The 20,150-nt window shown below is 53.7% G+C and overlaps 7 protein-coding genes across 7 annotated transcripts; 4 read left to right on the forward strand and 3 right to left on the reverse strand.

Moving 5' to 3' along the window:
• Positions 1-1,418: 1,418 nt before the first annotated feature.
• Positions 1,419-3,596, forward strand: DICSQDRAFT_108392 (uncharacterized protein). Its single transcript, XM_007367427.1, has 5 exons — positions 1,419-1,783; positions 1,842-2,000; positions 2,062-2,282; positions 2,333-2,819; positions 2,869-3,596. Exons 1-5 carry the CDS (start codon positions 1,605-1,607, stop codon positions 3,365-3,367), a joined length of 1,545 nt encoding a protein of 514 aa, XP_007367489.1. The 5' UTR covers positions 1,419-1,604; the 3' UTR covers positions 3,368-3,596.
• A 928-nt stretch (positions 3,597-4,524) lies between these two features.
• DICSQDRAFT_181747 (alpha/beta-hydrolase) lies at positions 4,525-5,694 on the reverse strand (the record flags this gene model as incomplete). Its single annotated transcript, XM_007367428.1, has 1 exon — positions 4,525-5,694. The coding sequence occupies one exon, from the start codon at positions 5,692-5,694 to the stop codon at positions 4,525-4,527; it is 1,170 nt and encodes a 389-aa protein (XP_007367490.1).
• Positions 5,695-8,707: 3,013 nt separating this feature from the next.
• DICSQDRAFT_171742 (uncharacterized protein) lies at positions 8,708-9,086 on the reverse strand (the record flags this gene model as incomplete). The annotated part of the gene is made up of 3 exons (XM_007367429.1): positions 8,708-8,918; positions 8,978-9,030; positions 9,078-9,086. The coding sequence occupies 3 exons, from the start codon at positions 9,084-9,086 to the stop codon at positions 8,708-8,710; spliced, it is 273 nt and encodes a 90-aa protein (XP_007367491.1).
• Positions 9,087-11,325: 2,239 nt separating this feature from the next.
• On the forward strand, positions 11,326-12,238 carry DICSQDRAFT_138240 (uncharacterized protein). Its single transcript, XM_007367430.1, has 3 exons — positions 11,326-11,390; positions 11,442-11,500; positions 11,623-12,238. Exon 3 carries the CDS (start codon positions 11,828-11,830, stop codon positions 12,026-12,028), a length of 201 nt encoding a protein of 66 aa, XP_007367492.1. The 5' UTR covers positions 11,326-11,390; positions 11,442-11,500; positions 11,623-11,827; the 3' UTR covers positions 12,029-12,238.
• Positions 12,239-13,719: 1,481 nt separating this feature from the next.
• On the forward strand, positions 13,720-14,977 carry DICSQDRAFT_156113 (uncharacterized protein). The gene is made up of 5 exons (XM_007367431.1): positions 13,720-13,945; positions 14,007-14,091; positions 14,162-14,322; positions 14,391-14,701; positions 14,776-14,977. The coding sequence occupies exons 3-4, from the start codon at positions 14,263-14,265 to the stop codon at positions 14,610-14,612; spliced, it is 282 nt and encodes a 93-aa protein (XP_007367493.1). The 5' UTR covers positions 13,720-13,945; positions 14,007-14,091; positions 14,162-14,262; the 3' UTR covers positions 14,613-14,701; positions 14,776-14,977.
• An 822-nt stretch (positions 14,978-15,799) lies between these two features.
• Positions 15,800-17,746, forward strand: DICSQDRAFT_148304 (beta-lactamase/transpeptidase-like protein; the record flags this gene model as incomplete). Its single annotated transcript, XM_007367432.1, has 6 exons — positions 15,800-16,218; positions 16,271-16,766; positions 16,825-17,074; positions 17,144-17,195; positions 17,224-17,502; positions 17,560-17,746. The coding sequence occupies 6 exons, from the start codon at positions 15,800-15,802 to the stop codon at positions 17,744-17,746; spliced, it is 1,683 nt and encodes a 560-aa protein (XP_007367494.1).
• A 1,224-nt stretch (positions 17,747-18,970) lies between these two features.
• Positions 18,971-19,647, reverse strand: DICSQDRAFT_171745 (uncharacterized protein; the record flags this gene model as incomplete). The annotated part of the gene is made up of 3 exons (XM_007367433.1): positions 18,971-19,446; positions 19,524-19,565; positions 19,617-19,647. 3 exons carry the CDS (start codon positions 19,645-19,647, stop codon positions 18,971-18,973), a joined length of 549 nt encoding a protein of 182 aa, XP_007367495.1.
• Between the last annotated feature and the right edge of the window lie 503 nt (positions 19,648-20,150).

Raw genomic sequence — 20,150 nt, forward strand, 5'->3', positions numbered from 1 at the left:
GCATATATGCACATATCTTCAGTATTGCGCGTGCCATCTCAGCTGTGTCTGATGTCCAATTGTAAGTAGGTGTCACTGCGCTGGCGGCTATGGGTACGAGTTGATTAGGTTAGGGTTGATTGGGCCGGTCTGTATGATATATAGAGAAGTTTAGACGTAGCGTAGAAGAGTCGCCGTTTGAATATATTCATTTCGATCTAATTCGTTCTGGCTGCCAATATCGGGAGGAATACTAGGTGCCAAGCCGGGCACCAAGAATGGATATGAATAATAAGCTACAAAGTCGTATATCCTATTTGATCCCATGTTACACAGGGTGCGGAATGTCTAAGTAATATGTGGGGAACATGGTCGGAATGTGAGCGGAAGGCAGTCAATACCACGACATCCTCTAAACCTGCGGAATGTGGTGGGAACAAGCTGGGAATGTGGCGGTAATGTGCTCATCCTCTCCGTGTTCCCCAACCTCCGTAATCTGGCGCTTCACGCGGTGCAAGGCGCTGTATATGTCTGACGACGGATCGCCCATGCTCGAATGGTTACGTAAGACAGCTCGGTCCGGGGACTGGCAGGCCTCTGCCAGTCATCGCTGACTTCTCAAATTTCGACGTGTGCAGAATGATACGGAAAACGCGTTTTGCGCGAGAGCGGCGCTTAGAGAGTTACTGGAGGGTCACGGGACTGACACCTGTGACTTTGTTACTCGCCGTTATGGGGGCGTGACATTTGACCCTGAAGCACAAAATGGGGGTTCTCTTCATTAGACGACTCGGTTATTGCTTCATGAGACATCAGCTATGCATCATACTATCCGTCCTGGGGGTCTAGTGTGACCAGGACAGCCCTCGGTCTCCAGCTCTTTCCTGGTGCCCGTCAGCCCGGCACAGTGTTCCAGCGCCCATGAGGCGCTGGCTCACACAAAATGCATTCTGCACATCGCTGTAAGCCAAACACTCTTGCCCGTGTCGCAGCACGGACTGAGGGGCCTAGAGTCTCCGAGTCAGCGGTACGTAGCTACGTAGTCATCACTTGACACGTGTACGCTCCACCAAATATGGCTCGGCATTGGTACCGGGCCCAAGTTACTGTAAGACTTCGTTCGAAATCAGCTTGTCGTCGCAGCCAACCACATCTCGCTGATTCGTACTCTTGACAGATTACAGTCATCGATTGTGATCGTGACTTATCTATGTAATTCGCTTGGAACTGATGTGCGCGGTACTGCAGTTATGTAACTTGCCCACTGTGCCGTAGATGTTGATCGCAAGCCACGCAATCCCCCTAACTGCAGACCGCTCATACACGCAATGCTGGCATGTGGCTAGTGTGGTTTCAGATTACTTCACAGGTGAGCTTTATGACTCCTCAGACAACGCTCTGTAATGGGAAAGCTTACTCAAATGTGCAATCATGTGCACACGGGATCCTACACGATTGAATTACCATCTCACGTGCGACGGAGCCTAAAGGGCTGGATGTCGCTCGTGATGTGCTCTGGTCAAATTTGGGCGACAATACCCAGGACTACATATGGAGCCAGAAGGAGCCTCGTTCGCTAGCCTCGACGTCTTTGACAGACACCGCCTAACGAGACTCCACCTCCAATGTCTCCTCGAACCACAGAGCTCGACAGGTTCTTCCCGCTCCCATCAGAAGCGCCTTCCAATAAGGCTCCAGTACGCCTCGCTGGTTTCTCCCACAAGTCTGGCGAGGCACTTGCCAAGGTGCTACAGGACAACCATATCAAATGGCACGCGTTTTTCAACGACTTGGGTTTCCACAAGTGAGTTGCCTAACAGTCGCTACCTCCCTGATGGTAACTAACTCTTACTGTACTGCAGCCATGCTTCTCACCACCTCGTGGCCATCTACGCCCTCGGCGCAAACAGTACGCTCGTCGAGGCAGCGTACCAAACGCACGTAGAGTACATGCGGCCAGCGTTTGAGTCTCCAGAGCCAGTGAACGCGACGAATGTTTGGAAGCACCTTGGCAAACGCGAGTAAGTAGTAGCGACAACTTCAACGTGTGGTATCATTGGACTCAATGCCTGTGTCGGCCAGGTTCTACAATTCATACCTCGAGTTCTTCAGGGATCTCCTATTGAAGAGGGATGTCACCGCAGTCCTTGAGGAATACATCTTTTCCGCCAAGGCTAACATCGGCGGCTCTGATACCGAAGGGCAGCCAAGAATGCTCAACCGGTTCTTTGCGGCGCTCGTCCATCCGATGATCCACACCGGAAACGGCCTAGAGATCGGCATGCTGGGCCTTGTCGCGGAGGGTAAGTAGCGCATCGATGAATGAAACGCCTCTGACATAATCGTACGCTAGGTCTTGCTCAGGCAGCAACCCACGGGGACGACGGCGATCGGCTCATCCCACCCTCGCTCTTCGAATCGCAGTCTACATCAGCACCGTCGGCCGTCGCTCGCCTCACTGCTCTACTTCCGTCGCTCACGCTCAGCGCAGACCCCTCTGCCAACGGGAAGGCGCCAGTCGGTGGGAAGAAAGCTGGTATCCACGCCTTCACGGCCCTCGCGCGTATCCTCGCCGATCCCAGGTTTGCGCCCGCGGCGTTGGGCCTGCCGATTCCGCAGGGACAATCGCACATCGATCGCGTCCAGACACATGTCGGGGAAGCTCTGATTGACATCGTTGCTGAGTGGGCCGCCGAGCTCGAAGGTGACGATGTGTCGGCTGCGGTCATTGCGAAGAAGATCGAAGAGGTCGCCTGGCTGAACGCCCTCATCTACGGAGTGGGTGGTTGGGGCGGCCGGCAGAGGTCCCAGAACAAAGAGTTCAATGCGGACTTCTTCAGGTGTGTTCTCACGTTCCTGAACCAAGGCACCGGCGGCTGACCTCTGCAGCATGCATTTGGTGACCTCGAGCATCTTCCTCCCATCGCTCGTCGCCTACCTCTCGCCCCGGTCTGCCACGATTCTGCTTCGAGGATACTTTACCTTCTCCCTCGCGTGGTACATTGGCCGTGGCCGTCCCGCCATCCCTGTCCGCGCGTTCTATGAGGGAACAACGGACAAGCTTGTCCCGCCTGGAGAGCCGCAGGTCGCCCCGGCAGACACAACGCTCACTCCCGAGGACGTATCGCCAAACCCGTGGCTTCCGATCATTCAATCAACTCTGGTCCATCCCTCGGAGCATCTGTGCAAACTGCAACGCGCTCTGCTGCACAACGCGACCGTGTACGGAGCGCGAGGCGCAGGCGAGTTCGCTGGGACAGAGCTGGAGGGTGCTGAACTTCTGGATGGGACTCTCTTCATCCGTGCCGCCGGACTGACGGCCAATGCCATTGGATGGTTGAAGGAGGGGCAGAAGGCCCGGGAGTGGGATCGCTCTGGCTTCTATTGAGCTTGTTCCTGCCGCCGGTTTCTTGGTCATCGTTAAGGCAATGTATGCGTAGCAACCTGTATCTCATCTCACTGTTCTCAAGCAGGAAACACCCAGCACTGTATGGCGCCCGGTTGCCAGATCCCGCTATGCATACGGGCAACTCTAGCCAAAGTCAGCAGCAAACCTGATAATACCTGGTCACACCTGATACGTATGGGCAGACTCCACCATCCATTTATACCATTCCATTCCAATCTGACCATGCGCAGATGATTCCCGTACAAGCATGATCTTTCGTTCCACGCAACTGCTCGGATGAGATGTCAAGCTCTTTGCTTGAACCCGCTTACGTCACTCGTGCAACTGCGCATGTGCCATTGTTTCTTTTGTGATATACCAAAGCTGAGTGTCTCAGAAGGAGGTCCCGCTTGATTGCTTTGCGGTTGCCTCCGGCATATATAAACGTTCTCGCAAGTCGAGTCGTTCTCATCAATCCCCCTCCCGCCACTGCCCCTCTATGCGCGCCAGCGAGCCATAGCTACATCTTCACACATCTTTCATTTACAACACATTAGCCAGTCGGATGCCCTCAGTCCGCTCGTGGTGTACGTCCTATAGGCACTGCTTCACGGCAGGCCTTCCTCCAGCGTACCGGCGACCAAGCCTGGATATACCGTGCGAGGCCGATAAGCTATGGTGTCTGTACGCTCTGAAAATGTGGTCACTATCCGCTCTCAACCCACAGTGTTGACCTTATTCGTTGACATATTCTCCTCAGCAGGTGCGATAAGCGTTTATGATCGCGCGTTCAGTTGAGCGGAAGATGTTGTAGTGACGCGAAGACATAGTGAGTAGGAATACCGCTATAGTAGGAACCTTGAAAGTCTTACGGATGCACCCCACAGCTGGATCACTCTACTGCCTTCCCATATTTCTCCAAGACACAAATGGCGTATGGCATAGTTCTCCAAGACACAAATGGTGTACCGTAGTTGACACGACTCGGACCTGCAACTCAACCCACTCTACAACACTCAAACGTTCTGGCCGACTACGTTCCAATATCCTATTTGTCATTTAATAGTCGCTAAAATCGCTATTGAATATATTCAGTATGAGCGCGGTGTTTGCCTGACGGGATGTACATACATGCACACTGTGGAAGCAGTTCGACGTTAACGTTGATCGCGCTGTTTCTTGAGAAAGCGCGCAATCTCATCTACGACTCTCTCGGGCTTCTCCTGCTGCACCCAGTGTCCAGCGCCCTCAATACGGACGACATCCCCGTCGTCCATCCTCGTGCAAGTCTGTGTCTGCATCTTGTCGAGCGCGCCCGGCATCTGGAACGTCCCCCAGTCCTGCATCCCTGCGATGTACATCGCCGGCACCTCAATCCGCCGCCCCGCAAACAAACTCAACTCGTCGTTAAGCTCATCGCTGAGCAAGCTGCGGTACCAGTTCAACCCGCCCTGGAAGCCCGTCCTCGCATACTCACTTACATACACCCCGAGCTCGGACTCTGGCAGCCACTTGCTCGATTTGGTATTGACCTCCTCCGCTGAAGGCGCACACTCGCGCGCGACCTCTGCCATTGTCTCGTCAGCCGGCATGATGTAGTACGGGGGTAGCGTCGCGAGACCCTCCGAAGTCATGGGGATGTAGTGTGGGGACGCGCCGCTTTCCGCCCAATCGCCGCTCTTTGCATGGATGTACGCGCGGAGGAAGTCGTGCAGACCCTGCGGTGCCCTCAGCATGTCCGCGTTTGCAGTGGGGCCAGAGAAATACGTCATGTAGTGCTTGCGTGGGGGCTGGGCGCCTTTAAGCAGGTTCATGATGGACGCGATTGTGCCGGCGGGCGACGATGTCGGCGAAGGACCGTTGTACGGCGCGCTCATGAAGACGACCCTTTCGAAGAGGTCGGGGCGCGCGATGACACAGTTTCCGGCGATGAGAGACCCGAAGTCGTGCCCTATGAGTGCCGCGACGGACTTGTGCCCCAGGGTGTAGACGAGCGCGACGACGTCGCGGGCGAGGTTCATCATTCCGTACGGGCGGAAATCGTCTTCAAACCTGACTAGCCGAGTGGCACCTGGCGCGGATGCATCATATGGCTTGGTGCAGCCGTATCTCCGTTGGTCAGGGGCAACGACGTGGTAGCCCAGATTCGCAAGAGGAACGAGGACCTTGCGCCACGAGTACGCAAGCTCGGGGAAGCCATGGAGCAACAGCAATAGAGGTGCGTCCCTCTTTCCGGCCTCGAGGATGTGGATATCGAGGTCGCGGACAAGGAGGGAGCGAGAGATAACGCCTTCGGGAAGACCTGGAAGGCAATCCTTGGTCGTCATGGTCTTTTGATTGAAGGAATAGTACGACGTGAGCGATACCTTCAAACAGGTGGGCTGGCATTTAGAAGATTCACCTATAATCAACGGTTATCAGAGGCCTGGAATGCGGGGGGTTCCGCAGATGCGTAGCTCTCAAGTGATGTTGACCTGTGAACATGAAGCTGGAGCCTGTGGGTATTTGTGTTCCCGTGTCTCCCACACGACGGCCCCTTCCTTTGGTTCCTGCTAGCTGTGTCAGCTGACGTTACAGCTAGTCCATGCATGCAGTATGACGTATGCGAAGCATTTCGAGACCCGGATCAGTCGGAAGCACTCAGAGCGATCTTTTGCCTCTTGAGTGCTGTTGTCGCTGCAGGGCTGTTCATTTGAGCACTGCGACGCGACCTCATATCGGGTGGCTTGCAGAAGACACTGACTCCGAGCTGGCACCATTGCGGTGTGCACATCCGTCGAGGTCAAGAAAGAAGCCACAGCAGAGGCAGGAGCAGTCATAGAGAAGGGAGGGTAATCAACTGGAGGCATACAGCGTGACCGACCAGAAATGAGAGGCGGACACGCACCATGCACTCCGCGCTTTGATGTGGACGCAGGCTCGGCCATGCCCGCTCGTAGCTTCGAACTCTCTTCCTGTGCTGTCTTTCGCCGGCGCCGCAATGTGAGGCTCTTGTAGTCTTTTCCTTGGAAGGAGTGCGAATGCGCAGCAGGTCCCTTGGTCCAAGTACCTTCCAAGGCCTCGACTAGCCCTTCCTGGAAGAGCACTAGAGCGGGCTACACTAAGAGGTCACGCGCATCCGATAGAACGATGTACAATCACCAGTGTACGCAAGGGTGGGAGGAGTAGTAAGATTTATCTGACGCCCACAACCTCAGGGCGCCTTGCCGGCCGGCCCGATCAGCGAGCGCCACAATATTATTCTCCTCCGAGTTGCCTCTAGCGGTTGCCACCACCTCGTGAACCTAACTTCTACCGCAAGGGGAGTAAATCCAGGGCGTCCAAATCCGGCCACGCATTTGTCAAATTTATCCCTAGTACCCACCCACAAATGAGGATCCGACGATCAGGTCAGTTATGCCGCTAAGTCTGGGGAGATGACTCCGCAAGTGCTTTGGCTTGCAAGACTACTGACATGGGAGGATCCTATGTGCTCTACGAATGGTGAGCATCCTTTCTACTTTCTTTGTATGCGTGGTCCTCTACCCTGCCGCTGTTGACGAGAGCTCAGTACAATGATCACGTTTGGGCTTGTTCGTGAGCCTTGGGTCTCGCCACGGTTCCAAGGTCTATGGAAGCTGCTTGTGCAATGGTTATGGGACATCACCGGTCGGAGACAGTCATCTTTGTTGGAACGATACTCGCACTTTCACATTACTCTGGAAGGCACACATCTGTGTTGAGGGCTCATCTCCATGCACTGTCTCTGGCCCTGCCCGTCTAATCACCTCTAAGCTAGCCCTCGACTCCTTCAAATAACTTATTCGGAGATTGTGTCTGGTCTCGTCCATGCAATAGAGATTCTATCTCTTTCACCGCTTTCGACCGCCTACCCTTGGCAGCGCAAACGCAACGCGCCGGTGGTCGAGGCTCGCACACAGTAGCAGCACACGGATCGTACTACGCGCTTCCGAGTCCCTTCCCGCTGGTCGCAAACTTTTCCCTTGTCTGGTTCACGACAATCACGTTCGAGAGGTCCCCTGCTCTCTCTGAAACCAGAATACCTTCGATCGCAGTAGAAAGCCCCAGCTACTCGCCGCCCTGTACGATTACTATCCAACAGCTATCTTTACCCCCGAATGGAGGACGAGACTTCCAATGTATGGGATAATTCAAGGCCGATTACGACCCTTTCATAGACCGGCTCGACGACATCGACAGGGAAGACGTGCTCTGCGACCGCCTTGGACATGTTGAGCTCGGCACCGACCGTTCAAGTGTGCAAAGCATCATTCAGAGACTGGTCGTCGGGTGCGTACTCGCGCAGATCAGTCATATAGGTCTAGCTGAATGAGGGAGCCCTCTTTGTCAGGTAGTGGCAGTACACCTCTGCGATGCACAAGACTACGTCCCCGATACTTCAATACATGTCTCCATTCTCACACTCCCGCTGTGCCCCATGCTACTTCTCAGGCTCTCCTACTTGAAATTCCTGGCGAGGATTGACCTGATTCAGCGATATAGCGCCCTTAGTGAGTACTTGAGTGCCCATGCGTCCACACCTTTCCCACGTTGTGTGCTCGATACCTCTATCTACCTCTCTTCCTCTGCACCACCATCGCACTCATATATAATGGCCGGCCGCCGTCCCCCATGACGCCAACGGTATCTCCACAGATCTTAACCTCGATGCCCACAGGGACGTCCAGGACTTGTCATACCTCTAGAACCTGCTCTTCAGCAGCTCTCCTCGGTACGTAGCGCACAAAACTGCGATTAGCTCGCTATTCGACGCACGACTTTTCTCTCATAGGTTTCGAGATCCTCACCATCTGCACGTACTCGTCGCCTCTCCCACCATATCGCAATCATGTCAATGTCTCTGGTCCCCTGCATTCGACTACCCTCTCTCCTGTTCTGTGACATTGTAGGATCAAGAATCGATGGCTCCACCCCACGTGCGTGATTGACAAGAAAACTGCTGCGCCTTTGTCTTCCTTCGTGTTGGCCAGCTCCCCGACACACGATCGATGGTTTCGTTCAAGACACTCGACTGCATACGCGCTCATGATCGCTGCTGGTATACAGGTGCAGAGGCTCATTGGACTGCGCTACGTCGGATGATCCTAGGGCTATGCGGACTGTTTCGCCTTCCGTTTTTTGCCTGGCGGAGAAGGGTCGCGTGAATTGAAACGGAACAGTTCTCTTCATTGCCCTGAATCTATGTGTCAAGCGAATATGATATGATAGAATGAGAACCGCCGTCTACGGGCGATCTCATGATCCAAGAGTTAAGAGATCTATGGACAGCCTCCTGCAATTACGCCACCACCGCTGATGCGTCGACCAAACGCCCGAAGCCTACGATGCATCTTCCGCCTCGTTATATCCTTCGTCGACTTGGTGAAAGGAGAGCTGGGCTCCCAAAGAACCAATGAAGTGGCTGGTGTTCCCAGATATCTGCGGCTGGAATGCAACTTCCCCGAGTGAGACTGATCGAGAAGAGCCCGCAAGCTTGCGCTGAGCATTCTGCAGATCGATGAGGAACCTCGATGTAAGGATGGAGGTCAAGCTACACACAAACATAGCGTCTATGTAAGAATCAATTGACGGGGTGCAGCGTTGACGTACGGTTCCTCCAGAAGCAAAATCACACCCGTTGGTGTCGCCCCGTCATTAGCGCGCTGATGAAAACGTCAGATATATATGACAACACCCAGGCACAGCTCACCCCAGTCATGGTAAATGCCATTTGGAGAATGCTCAACACGAGTAACGATCTTTTGATGCAGAAGTGAGCATCCCTTGATCTAGACATGGTTGCGTCCACTCACAGAAAATAAATTGTCCCTGTGATAATGTTGGAGCGCTTCAGTGCTACATTCATCAGGCTCGAACGATTACGGTTTATACTCACCATTCAGCAGAAGAACACTTGCGAAGCTCCGCCTGTTGAGGCGACGGAGAGATACCTTGACGGTCTCATATGTTCGGAACCAGGTCACACATAGAACGACTGCATCAGAAGCAATCAAAGAAGATCGCGTCACCACCTCCACTGTCACGTCTCATCTCAGAAGATGCATCTGGCAAAAATATTGCTATGAAACATGCACCAACATCTGCCATGTACAGCGTCAATCAGTACATCACAGAGCGGTGTAGTGACTTCGCCTACTTCGTGACTGTGCTCGCCGATATGGGATCGATGGGTATGATGCCTAGGGACGGATAGTTCACCACTGACAATCCATGTAGGTTGCCCTTCGGGGAGATATATGAGCTGCTGCTTGACCACGGCAAATCCGGAGCACGCACCCACATATTGGTGACAATGGGCACCGAAGACAGAGCGAAAACGCTTGATGAGACGAACCATCGATAAGGGTCAGAACACAAAGCATATGTTCTGAGTGCTGAAAATGCTGTACAACAAGGTAGCTTTCTGAGCTTTCAATACCATGCAGAATGTAGAGCAGTCACTTACCAGCCCATGGGAGATACTGTAAGGCCTCCAGCACGGCCCCAGCAACGACTAGGGAAAATGTGCTGTGTACGCGTCAGAACGCACGGTCGGAATCTTTGAAAATCACTGCGTACCTCTGTCACAGTGTCAAACGTTGATTCGTATATTTTAGAAACAGAATGAGATACCTCAACAGAAGAAGGGAGCGGGATGTTACTTATGATCTGCGACCCGAGACTGATGTATCGGTTTAGGAGAAACAGGATTGTTGCTCCAGACGGGTGGTGTCCCATCCAGAAGAGTGTCACCTCGCTGTCCAACGTGAGCACGAATTCATAAGCAAATAGCACTGCAAATGTGCCACGGACGGCTCGTGAGTATGTGCATGGTGTCGATTGCCCTCACAATGAACGAACCAAGAGCAGCGTAGCTCCAGCAATTCCCGAAGCTAGACGCAAGCTCAGATGTTAGATCACTTATAGGGGCTATAGCACTACTTACAAATATTCATAAGGAATTTGGACATCTGGGTTGTCGGCCATACCGAGACTTGTAAGCTGAGGTAGCACTCAAGGTCTAGAGGTATCGGGCAGGTATCGGAACGAAGGTATGTGGTTTGTGAATCCACAGTGTGGGACCTATTTATCGGCATGCTGAACTGTACGGAGAAGCTGTTTTCAGCTAGTCATTATCAGTATTATCGTCGGACATTACATGAGCGACCTGTGACGACGGGTAGGCACTAGTACGAAGGATACATGATGTTCTGCATTCAGTGTACCTGTCGCTCTATTGACAGCAAAGTTAGATGTATGCAGGCGCGGATACTAAGTGACGGGTTCCACAGGTCCAGCAAGGACCGGGGCAACTCACATCACCGCAGCTTCTCTGACATCTTAACAGCCATTCAAGGTTTGATTGGCTCTGGTTATCAGTTGCTGTCATACCAAAATGCGTTTGAAGGAGGGCAAGGGCACGTACGTTGCCTGAAGAATGTGCGGATGGGAGGGATTCGCAGCTGAGCTCGTCGGGTCAGTGACTAGAGCGAAAATGAATCAGACCCACTATAAAGCAACCCTGGGAAGTCAGTATAGTCAGCCGTATCGCAGTCGCAATTGCGCTGCGAATCGAACAGCGTGAGCACGAATCTGCTCATTGAACAAAGAATGCCCGGAAACTTCAATTTTCGGAAGCCCTGCTGCGTTCTGTGACATGACTCTGAGTCGGATGATGCTTCAAGTAGGAGGATAGGGCGGAGCATCACGGTGTGATAGCAGAGTAGTGGTCCCGGGTCTGAGCACAAGCCAGCGCTGCTGCTAAAATCTGACATTGCAGGAATGCGAAGAATTGTGCAGTACGTGAGGAGCTTGACTCGGAGTCCCGTCGCGACTGAACGGATTAGTCACACCTCCAGAACGCCGGTCAGGCACGAAACCAGGCGAACGCAAGTATCGGCGTCAGGATTTGCGCGCCTAAATCCCTCATTACTTGCTCCCCATCGGATCATAGAGCCCTGTTGCCGAGGAAGTACTCCGAGTAGTCCACTTGCGACGTGTACTATGCCAACTTCTCATGATAGTACGTCTCGTTCTCATGCTCCCACTACCTACATGCGACGGTGTTCGTCAGATTGTGCCTACTCAACGTCCTGCTGAGGATCGACCTAGCGTAGCAGTACGGCAATCTTGGTGAGTGTTCGCGCGTCTGTGCCTTCTGCGACCGCCTCCAAAGCCATCCCCTGTTTCATCCCCATCTGCTCGCGCGTTGTTTTCGTTTCTCAGCCACTATCTTATTCACGCTATCTCCGCAGGCCATAATCTCGACCTCTACGCCGCAGTATCAGACCTATCATGCCTGTCGTGACTGCTCATTGGCGATAAATGGCGCCCGACATGGCCATCTACCCGCTCACAGTTGACTTTGACGTCGTGGCTCCGAGATCCCCGCTATCAAGGTGAGTCCCATCATCCTACGTCTGTGTCCGACCAACACCGGAACAAGTTCTATGCTGTAATATGACACGGGGTCCATGTCCCACCTCGTGCGCGCCATCGACAAAGCGACCGACAGCATCTTGCTCTACCCCTGGCACAGCCGACGCTTCCCCAAAGCCTGTCTCAGCGCACCTGAGATATGAAGGTGCTCATGACGGCCGTCGCGGGGCCGAGACGGGGCCCGTGCACGAGTGTACACGACGTGCAAAATCTGCGGATTAGGAATAGGAAGGATCGGACCGCCCGGGAGGGAAAGCAGTTAAGAGAGAAGTGGAGACTGTTTACGAGGACAGAAGCAAGAGGATGGGTGGGACACTGGGAGGGACTTCAAAGGCAAGCGATGGTGCAGGGAGTCGAAAACATCATAATGTCCGGTTTGTCAACCTCTGTCATAGTGTCAAGCGTTGAATCACGCGTGCTAGGAATAAAAAAACACATCTCCACAGACGAAGGGACCGGGATACCATTGAAGGCTTGCGTGGAGAGAGTGATACATCGAGTAAGGAGAAACAGAATTGTTACTCCAGATAGGTGGCCTCCCTACCAGAAGAGTGTCACCTCCGAGTCGCTGTCAAATGTGAGGATGAAGTTGTAAGAGAATCGTGCTGCAAATACGGCGCAGTCGGCTCCTGAGCGTGTGCATGGTATCAATCGCCCTCGTGAGGATCGAACCAAGAACGGAGAATGTCCAGCAAACATCGAGGCTAGACGCAAGCTCGGATGCTAGATCATGTCTAGGCGTCATTGCGCTGCGCTCTACTATAAGGTCTCCGGTGCGGACTGAACATCTGAGTTGTCCGCCATACTCAGGCTTTAAGAGGTAGCAGTCAGCGTCTAGAAGTATCTGGCAGTTGTGCAGAGATGAGTATGCTGATTGGACAACCATGATGTCGTGAAGCTCATATACTCATCTGTGCACGGAGATGCTGTTCGCAGCTGACCGTCATATGCATATTGCGTCTTATGATCAGACTCGTCGTCGGATGAACTACCAGCAGCCTGTCATGATAATGAGATGGTAGCACCAAGGATGCATACTGCGGCGCTATGCATTTGGAGCATTTGTCGCTCGATCTACTGTAAGGATGGAGGTACAAACACATGACGGATTCCACAAATTCAGCGGGTGCGGCGGCAAGCAACATGTCCGCAGCGATGCCTACACCTCACTACACCTCAACTGACAACAGCGACTCAAGGTTCCGATATCAGCTTCTGTAATCTCATCTCTAAGATGCTTGCGAGAGGAGGCACGCGTCGTAGCTGATGCATTGCCTGAACAATGTGAAGGTTGATAAAATTTGCAGCTGACAAAGTCGGTTCATTGATAAGAGCGAAACGACAGCTGTCCTACTCCAAAGTAACACTTATGAATCAGTATGGCCAGCCGTATCGCGCGCAGTCGCGGTTTCGCACACTGGAATCCAACAACATGGGCACAAAGACATCTAGATTCAATCGAAAGTACCATATATAAAATATGACAGCGCCGGCTTGGACTTAATGACCGCGCGTGTGGAATACAGAGATCCTAGGTACTTACAGCCCTATGGGGATTTGGGGCGGTGTGATTCGGATGATACTTTTGGCCCAGGACTGGACGGAGCAACACTACTTGTGTGATGACAGGTGAGCACACCAAGCATGAGATGAGCGCAATACAGCACTGCTGATGACTGTCTTCGTTGGAGGGCTGGGCTTGCAGTTATCGGATGAAGTGGCCAGTAGGTGAGGATTGCCGCATTTCATCGCGACCTACTGGACCCGTCATAGTTCATGTGCTCACGTGACCCTGGGCTACGCGCATTCGTACGTGGCCCCGGCCCCCCTTTAGTCTCTAATCTCCTCTCAGCCAGCCTTCGACTCCTTCACCTCGCGTCAATATCGCTGGAGAGCCTGCATCCATACAATATCAACGTGCTACAGACCTCGGTCTCCTGAAAGCTGGCAGGGGTATTGAACGAGCTTCTCCATTCAGTACCCACGAAGACTTCGAGGCCCGACCACGACTGAAAGAAGGAGCCTCAATGAGCTTTGCCAGGACAACCACGCCCTCTTCGACTTTTTCGGCGGGCTAGAGCTCAAGCCGCCCAGGTAGCAAGGACATTATACTGCGAGTTGACAGACAGCGGCTTGCCGGTACGTACCCGCCTTGATCGTTCAATAAATGCCTCGTTGATGAAGGGGCCCGATATGCCAGCTACCTGAATTTCGCTCTGCGACATACACTGCGTTGACGGGCGTGCCGCCGAAGACTGCTTTCATCTAGCAGTGTGGCGATCTTGGTGAGTACCTATGCATTCACGGGTTCCGCGTTCTTCATGCATATTCGCCTCTTCATGCCTGCCCTGCAAGAGCGACCATGCGCTCGCGCTGTCCCTGCAGATTCCACGTGCGATCTCTCTATCGAAGTCGAAGACTTGTCCCACCTCCAGGACTGGCTCCCTGAGCAGTCCATGGCACGCAGCGCTGTACATGGCCATACTCTCATGAACTTCGAGGGCTTTGCGGACAAGGTATGTCTTCCTCTTTCCTCACATTCGTAATACATGCACTCCGTTCGCTTACGTCGGCTCTGTGACAGGGCAAAGTCCTCCTGTGCTGCAACCCCGCGCGTCATCAACAAAACGACAGGCTGCAACATCGTGTCGCGCCTCGATACGGTCAACGGGTCGAACAAGTCCGCGTCAACGCGACTGGGCGCGTACGCGCTGATGCGGGCGGACGCGGGGTCTGCACGCGCGCGGCGCGCGGACTACGCGACGTGGCAGGAATGGTCGATGGACACCCGGGAGAAGTGATGTAGGAAGCTCGTGCTCAGAAGAAGCATTATCAGAGTTGTGGGCGGGCCGCGATCGCGCTGGGTGATGGGGTAAGCCGAGAATCTAGTCGCTGGTATGTGTGGTTCTAGTTCTTCCCCAATTCAATTCTCTACGTGGTCGTGCTTTACAACTGATGTCCGCGCGTAGTCCGTCGAAGGCACATGAGTGCTGTATGAGTGCCGTCGAAAGCGTTTGCCGTTGCCCAGTGAGACGAATGCTACCGTTTATTTACTGAAGACAGTAGGCTGCATTGCCGCAGATGTACTACACCGCAGTGAATGTGTGGATGGCTTTGGGTCAGTTTGGGCAGGTCGCTCGTCCTCGCGTCCTCGGCCACCGCGAGGATACCAGGCATACGACGGTGCATACAGGTATGTCGAAAACGAGAACCTCGATGTCCACAGGGACGTCCAGGACTTGTCACACCTCTAGAACCTGCTCTTCAGCAGCTCTCTTCGGTATGTAGCGCACAAAACTGCGATTAGCTCGCTATTCGACGCACGACTTTTCTCTCGTAGGTTTCGAGATCCTCGCCATTTGCGCGTACTCGTCGCCTCTCCCACCACATCGCAATTATGTCAATGTCTCTGGTCCCCTGCATTCGACTACCCCGTCTCCTGTTCTGTGACATGATAGGACCAAGATTTTATGCTTAGCCTCATGTACGTCATTGACAACGCAACCGCTGCGTCTTTGTCTCTCTTCTTCACGTTGGCCAGCTCGCCGACAAAGTCACGTCCAACGCTGCCGCCGGTCTATGCGCGCCTCCTACTTACCGGCGCCGCGACCATCCGCTCAGATAGCTGCATGAATTCCGGGGTCCTTATTACCGCACGGCCTCGCGACGCTCATGCTGCGCCCAGGAAGCAGCGCAGTGTAAGAGGCGAAGTCGGTCCGATCCCTGTTCTCCTGCAGAATGATTTGAGGCATGCCAGTGCTTCCATCTGCTAGAACTCGAGCCGCATGGGCGCTGAGTGTTGTTCGCCAGGCGCTCGTACCAGTGCCCTGACGCCGTGTTGAACGTTGTCTGTTCCTGTTCTCCCATGTGCTTGCAGAGGTTCGCCTTGACCAACTATAAGCCCATTGTACACCTTGCCTCCGTGCAGAGTATATGTCCTCACCATATCATGGGGTTAGCGATGCACTACTGATACTGCATCTTCAGTGAGCCATGATTTGGAACCCGCTGCCAGCTGTCATCGCCGCTCTGTCCTACCTCTCCTACGGTGGCTGGCAGAGTCTCTCCCCTCAGGCAAGTGCCAATGGCGATAGGTGGAACTGCCGTCCTTTCCTCCCGAACCTTTTCGTGGAAACACCTCCATCTCCTGGCCTCCCAGTTATCCGTGGTGCCACGAAGGCATTGAACGACTATTTTACGTCAAAGTTTGCACAGGGTGGTATCGACAGTCTCTCCGTCGCTGTCGTAACATCCAACACAGTGCTATACGAGAAGAACTTCGGAGTCTTGAGGGCCAACGAGACGAATTCTCCACCCACGACGAGCCATGCCTCGTATCGGATTGCCTCTATCTCTAAGCTCTTCACCGTCCTCGAGGGGTTCATCCTGGAGCAACGTGGTATCATATCTTGGTGAATGACTTCGTATTCCCACGCTGTGATAGAAATTGACTGTGAGTCTTAGGGACGATCCTGTCGACAAGTACCTTGAAGACTTCAGGTATCGCTTAGACGGTCTTGATCCGCACGGACCTCAGCCGACACCGGAGGAGGCTCCGATCACACTCCTTCAGCTCGCGACTCACATGTCTGGCCTTGGTCGGGACTGGCCTCCTGGATCGGCCGCAAACTGGCCATATGAAGTCAGCGGTGGCGGACCGCCGCCGGACAACGGACGTCCGTTCCCCACGTACGAGGCACTTTTCGACGACCTGCCTAAACACCACCTCGTGTCCTATCCCTGGACATACCCCTCTTACTCTAACACAGGGGTCGGTATCCTAGGACTTGCACTCGCTGCTGCAAGCAGTGCGGCGGACGGAAACTACTCCAGAATCTCCCATGCTGACTTGCTACAACGGGATATCTTTGGCCCCCTGGGGCTGAACGGAAGCCACTTCCTCGCCACCGATCAAAATAAGGACTCCATTGTGATATCTTCTGTCATGCCGGAGGTTGTGGTATGCGAATCATACTCGTCGGCGCGCATACGAACAGACACTGACGTTCCACTCCTAGGACGACGACTTCCTGAATCCCATGAATCCTTCGGGCGGTCAATTCTCCTCCTTGTCCGACTTCATCATGCTCGCTCAGACGCTGCTGAACCCTCGACATCCGAAGAGTCCACTCACGCAGTACTCGCTGAACAGATGGTTCAAGCCAGTGCACGCGTTCGAGGAGGACGACTGGACGGAGATGGGCTTCCTATGGGAGGTCATCAAGGCCCGAGACTCCAGCGGACGCCTTCGGAGGATCTACTGGAAACGTACGTTCTCCGAGTCTAAGCGAATACGTCGTCTCTTACTCGATTATCCCCTTCGTTATGCGTGTGTAGTAGGAAACCTGCCAGGTTTCAATACTGTTATCGCCGTCCATCCTGGGTCTTCGTACAGCGTCATCGTCCTCATGGCTTAGCTCATATCCCGATGCCGCAGAACTTGCATACGACGCCTTTGAGATTATGCAACCTGGCATCGATCGAGCACTTTCTGACTTGGTAAAAGAGCTGTACTCTGGGCAGTGGGTAGTGGTTCAGCCTGGACAAAATACGACCGAAGGCTCGTCTGCCACAATCACCGTCCACAAGGGCACGCTCTATATCGACGAATTCATCCTCCTCGGTGTCGACGCGCTTGAGAAAATGGACGCTAAGGGCCGCGTGGCGTTGCGCCCAACGCGGCGCGACGAGTTCCGGTACGTAAGATCACATTGAGTGCTGTGATCCTCCTGACGCTCCCTCGGTTCTCTAAGTTTGGATATCGGCCTACCGTTGTATAACGGCAAACGGCACACGGCCTGCTTCCCGTACTGGGTTGGGCAGGACTCGTGGGGGCTGCGCGACAATGCCCCGATAAACGCAATCTACTTCACTAGTTCGGGAGAGGGCCGGCGATTGCATTTTCCATCTCTGTCTATGGTCATGGAGAGGATGAGGTAGGGTAGGTTTTCAGCTTCGACCTTCCCATCGCAGAGGGATGCTCCTAATCGATGTCCTCAAATTTCAGCGCTTCGCCATTCAAAGCAGTCGAAGGGGAATGAGGCAAGTGCGAGTAACGTGCAGAAGACATTCCAGAACTCGGACGAGGAGATCAGTTCATCTCACAGCGCTACTATCGCATAGGACTCGTCCGAGATAATGAACTATCTCAAAATCGTAATGTCTACAAGCCAACATGTTGTGCAGGGCACAGGGTGTACATGAGTGTCGTTCGAGGGACCTACAACGAGGGTTATCAGAGCGCTGGACGCTGGACGCTGAACACTGCTGCGCGCGGAGGAAGCACATTAAGATCATACCTGATGTATAAGTGGCATTCTCACAAGAGGTCCGCAGGAATATATACGTGATACACGTAAACTGTCTGCCTCACTAGCCATAATGAAACGACGACAAGACTAATGCGACTAATACGTACAGCAGGTTGCTCTCGACCAAGTGCACGACAGTCTTTCTCAGACTGGAACTAGTCAATCAAGCACACTCCCCAGTTGACGTTGCCCCAGTTGTCCGCACGTCTGACCAAGACGCTCCCGCCCGACCTTAATTTGACCCGTTCTTCAGTACCAGAAGAATCGGCCGCTTGGATGATGCCGTCGACGCTGCCCGGGCTGGCAACGCGAATGCTGTTGTTACCGCCCAATATCGAGTTGGGCAGTCCATTTCGATGCAAAACTTGTCCTTCCCAACCGTGAATTCAGCACCAAACAGCGAGCCGTAGAAGCTCAGCGCTCAGGGCCCAACCCCCCGCGTGCACTTTCTGGAAGGCGTACCAGGCTGCCGGTACCCATCGTCCCTTCTCACTTGCCCGACCTCCATAGTGTATCTGACCTCGCCGTTTTCGGCCTTGTGATCTGTCATGTCTACATCGGTGGTAGTGTTGTTGACGACGAGCAGCACATTCATAGCGTCCTTTGTGAGCAGGTACGTTGCCACTATACGAAGTAGGTAGATTAGCTTATGGACAAGCAAACACGGATGGTCGGAATGGCACAGCCCCTCTACAGGCGTAACACGATTCTAGCACCTCAGTCTTCGCAAGTTGCCAGCGAACGTACATACCTCCAAAGATTCCAGACGAGAGGATTAATCCTGTTGCACCCACTACCACTGTCCTCAGCCCATGTTCCAGCACCGTCACCGCCACGACTTGGACCATCCATTTCAGGCCACTCTCACCGTCTTGTAGACAGCTGATAATCTCGGCAACGCGACCACGCCGCAGATCAGCATCATCACGGTCCCCCAGCCGGACTTGGTCGCATTCACGATGGCGTTCAGGTCTGTGCGAAGTTCGTGAAGTATCTTCTCCAACGCGTCTCCCTTCGCAGAGCGCAGCTGCATCAGCTTGCGCTCGGTGATCATGAACTGGCCCGCGCTTCCGGCATTGACGTTGGAAGCAGCCGGAGGTTCCGTCGCGGGTGTCAGAAGATCGTCCACCTGTTTCTCCTCCAAGTCTGCGTTCATCCGGGTGTCGGTGGACTCCCAATCGCGGCACGACAGTTCCAACGCCTCATAACGGACCAACAGGAAAGTCTTCACATCCTGCGCCGGTGGGTAGCCTGTTTGGAATAGGATGCCGATCTCAATCGCCGTCTTCGGCCCGTCCTTGTCCCGTGACGGAACGGCAAATTGCCCGTCTAGATGCGTCGTGGTGAGCGTAAGGCGTACTCTAGAGGGATGGGTGCAAACAAGCGGAGCGGAATTCAAAACGCACGTGCCAATGTCTTCTGCAGCTGGTGGACGAGCGTGGCTGCATCTATGAAGACCTTGATAGGATTCATCAGGGACAGGTCGGTGGTACACTTACAAAAAGCCATCGTGTGGTTGGTGGTAGGCATGATGGCGTGCGTGGAAGTAGCGAGATAGTCTGCTCGACTGGGATGAGGGATACGACTGTCTTCCCTGTTTACGTAGTAGAAGCGAAGCCGAGGAGCAGCGGTACTCAAAAGGAGAAACGACGAACGTGCATCTGCAGCAACGCAGATGATACTGTAGATAAACCAGAGTTTCGCCAAGCTTCCGAGTCCGTGTATCCCAGGTGTCCTCGAATATCACCTGTCATGGTTATCTATGGCACGCATGTTTAGACTCCGAGTTTGATACAGCTTATGCCGTCACCGTTGAAGCTGTCAGCAGAGATTAGTTGTGCGTTTGCGACTTGCCAGTGAACGGGATATGGACATATACTGACCTCATATGATCTCGGGAGTCTCCGGATCGTCTATGTCACCTGTGTGGCACTTCATCAACTTTCTTCGGTGCAGTAGCATCATCAACCCATATAAACAAACTGATACATGCCGATGACGGTCATAGATTCAGGAGCATCATGCGGCGGTGG

Source organism: Dichomitus squalens, assembly GCF_000275845.1.
Source record: "Dichomitus squalens LYAD-421 SS1 unplaced genomic scaffold DICSQscaffold_25, whole genome shotgun sequence".
Classification (NCBI taxonomy): domain Eukaryota; kingdom Fungi; phylum Basidiomycota; class Agaricomycetes; order Polyporales; family Polyporaceae; genus Dichomitus; species Dichomitus squalens.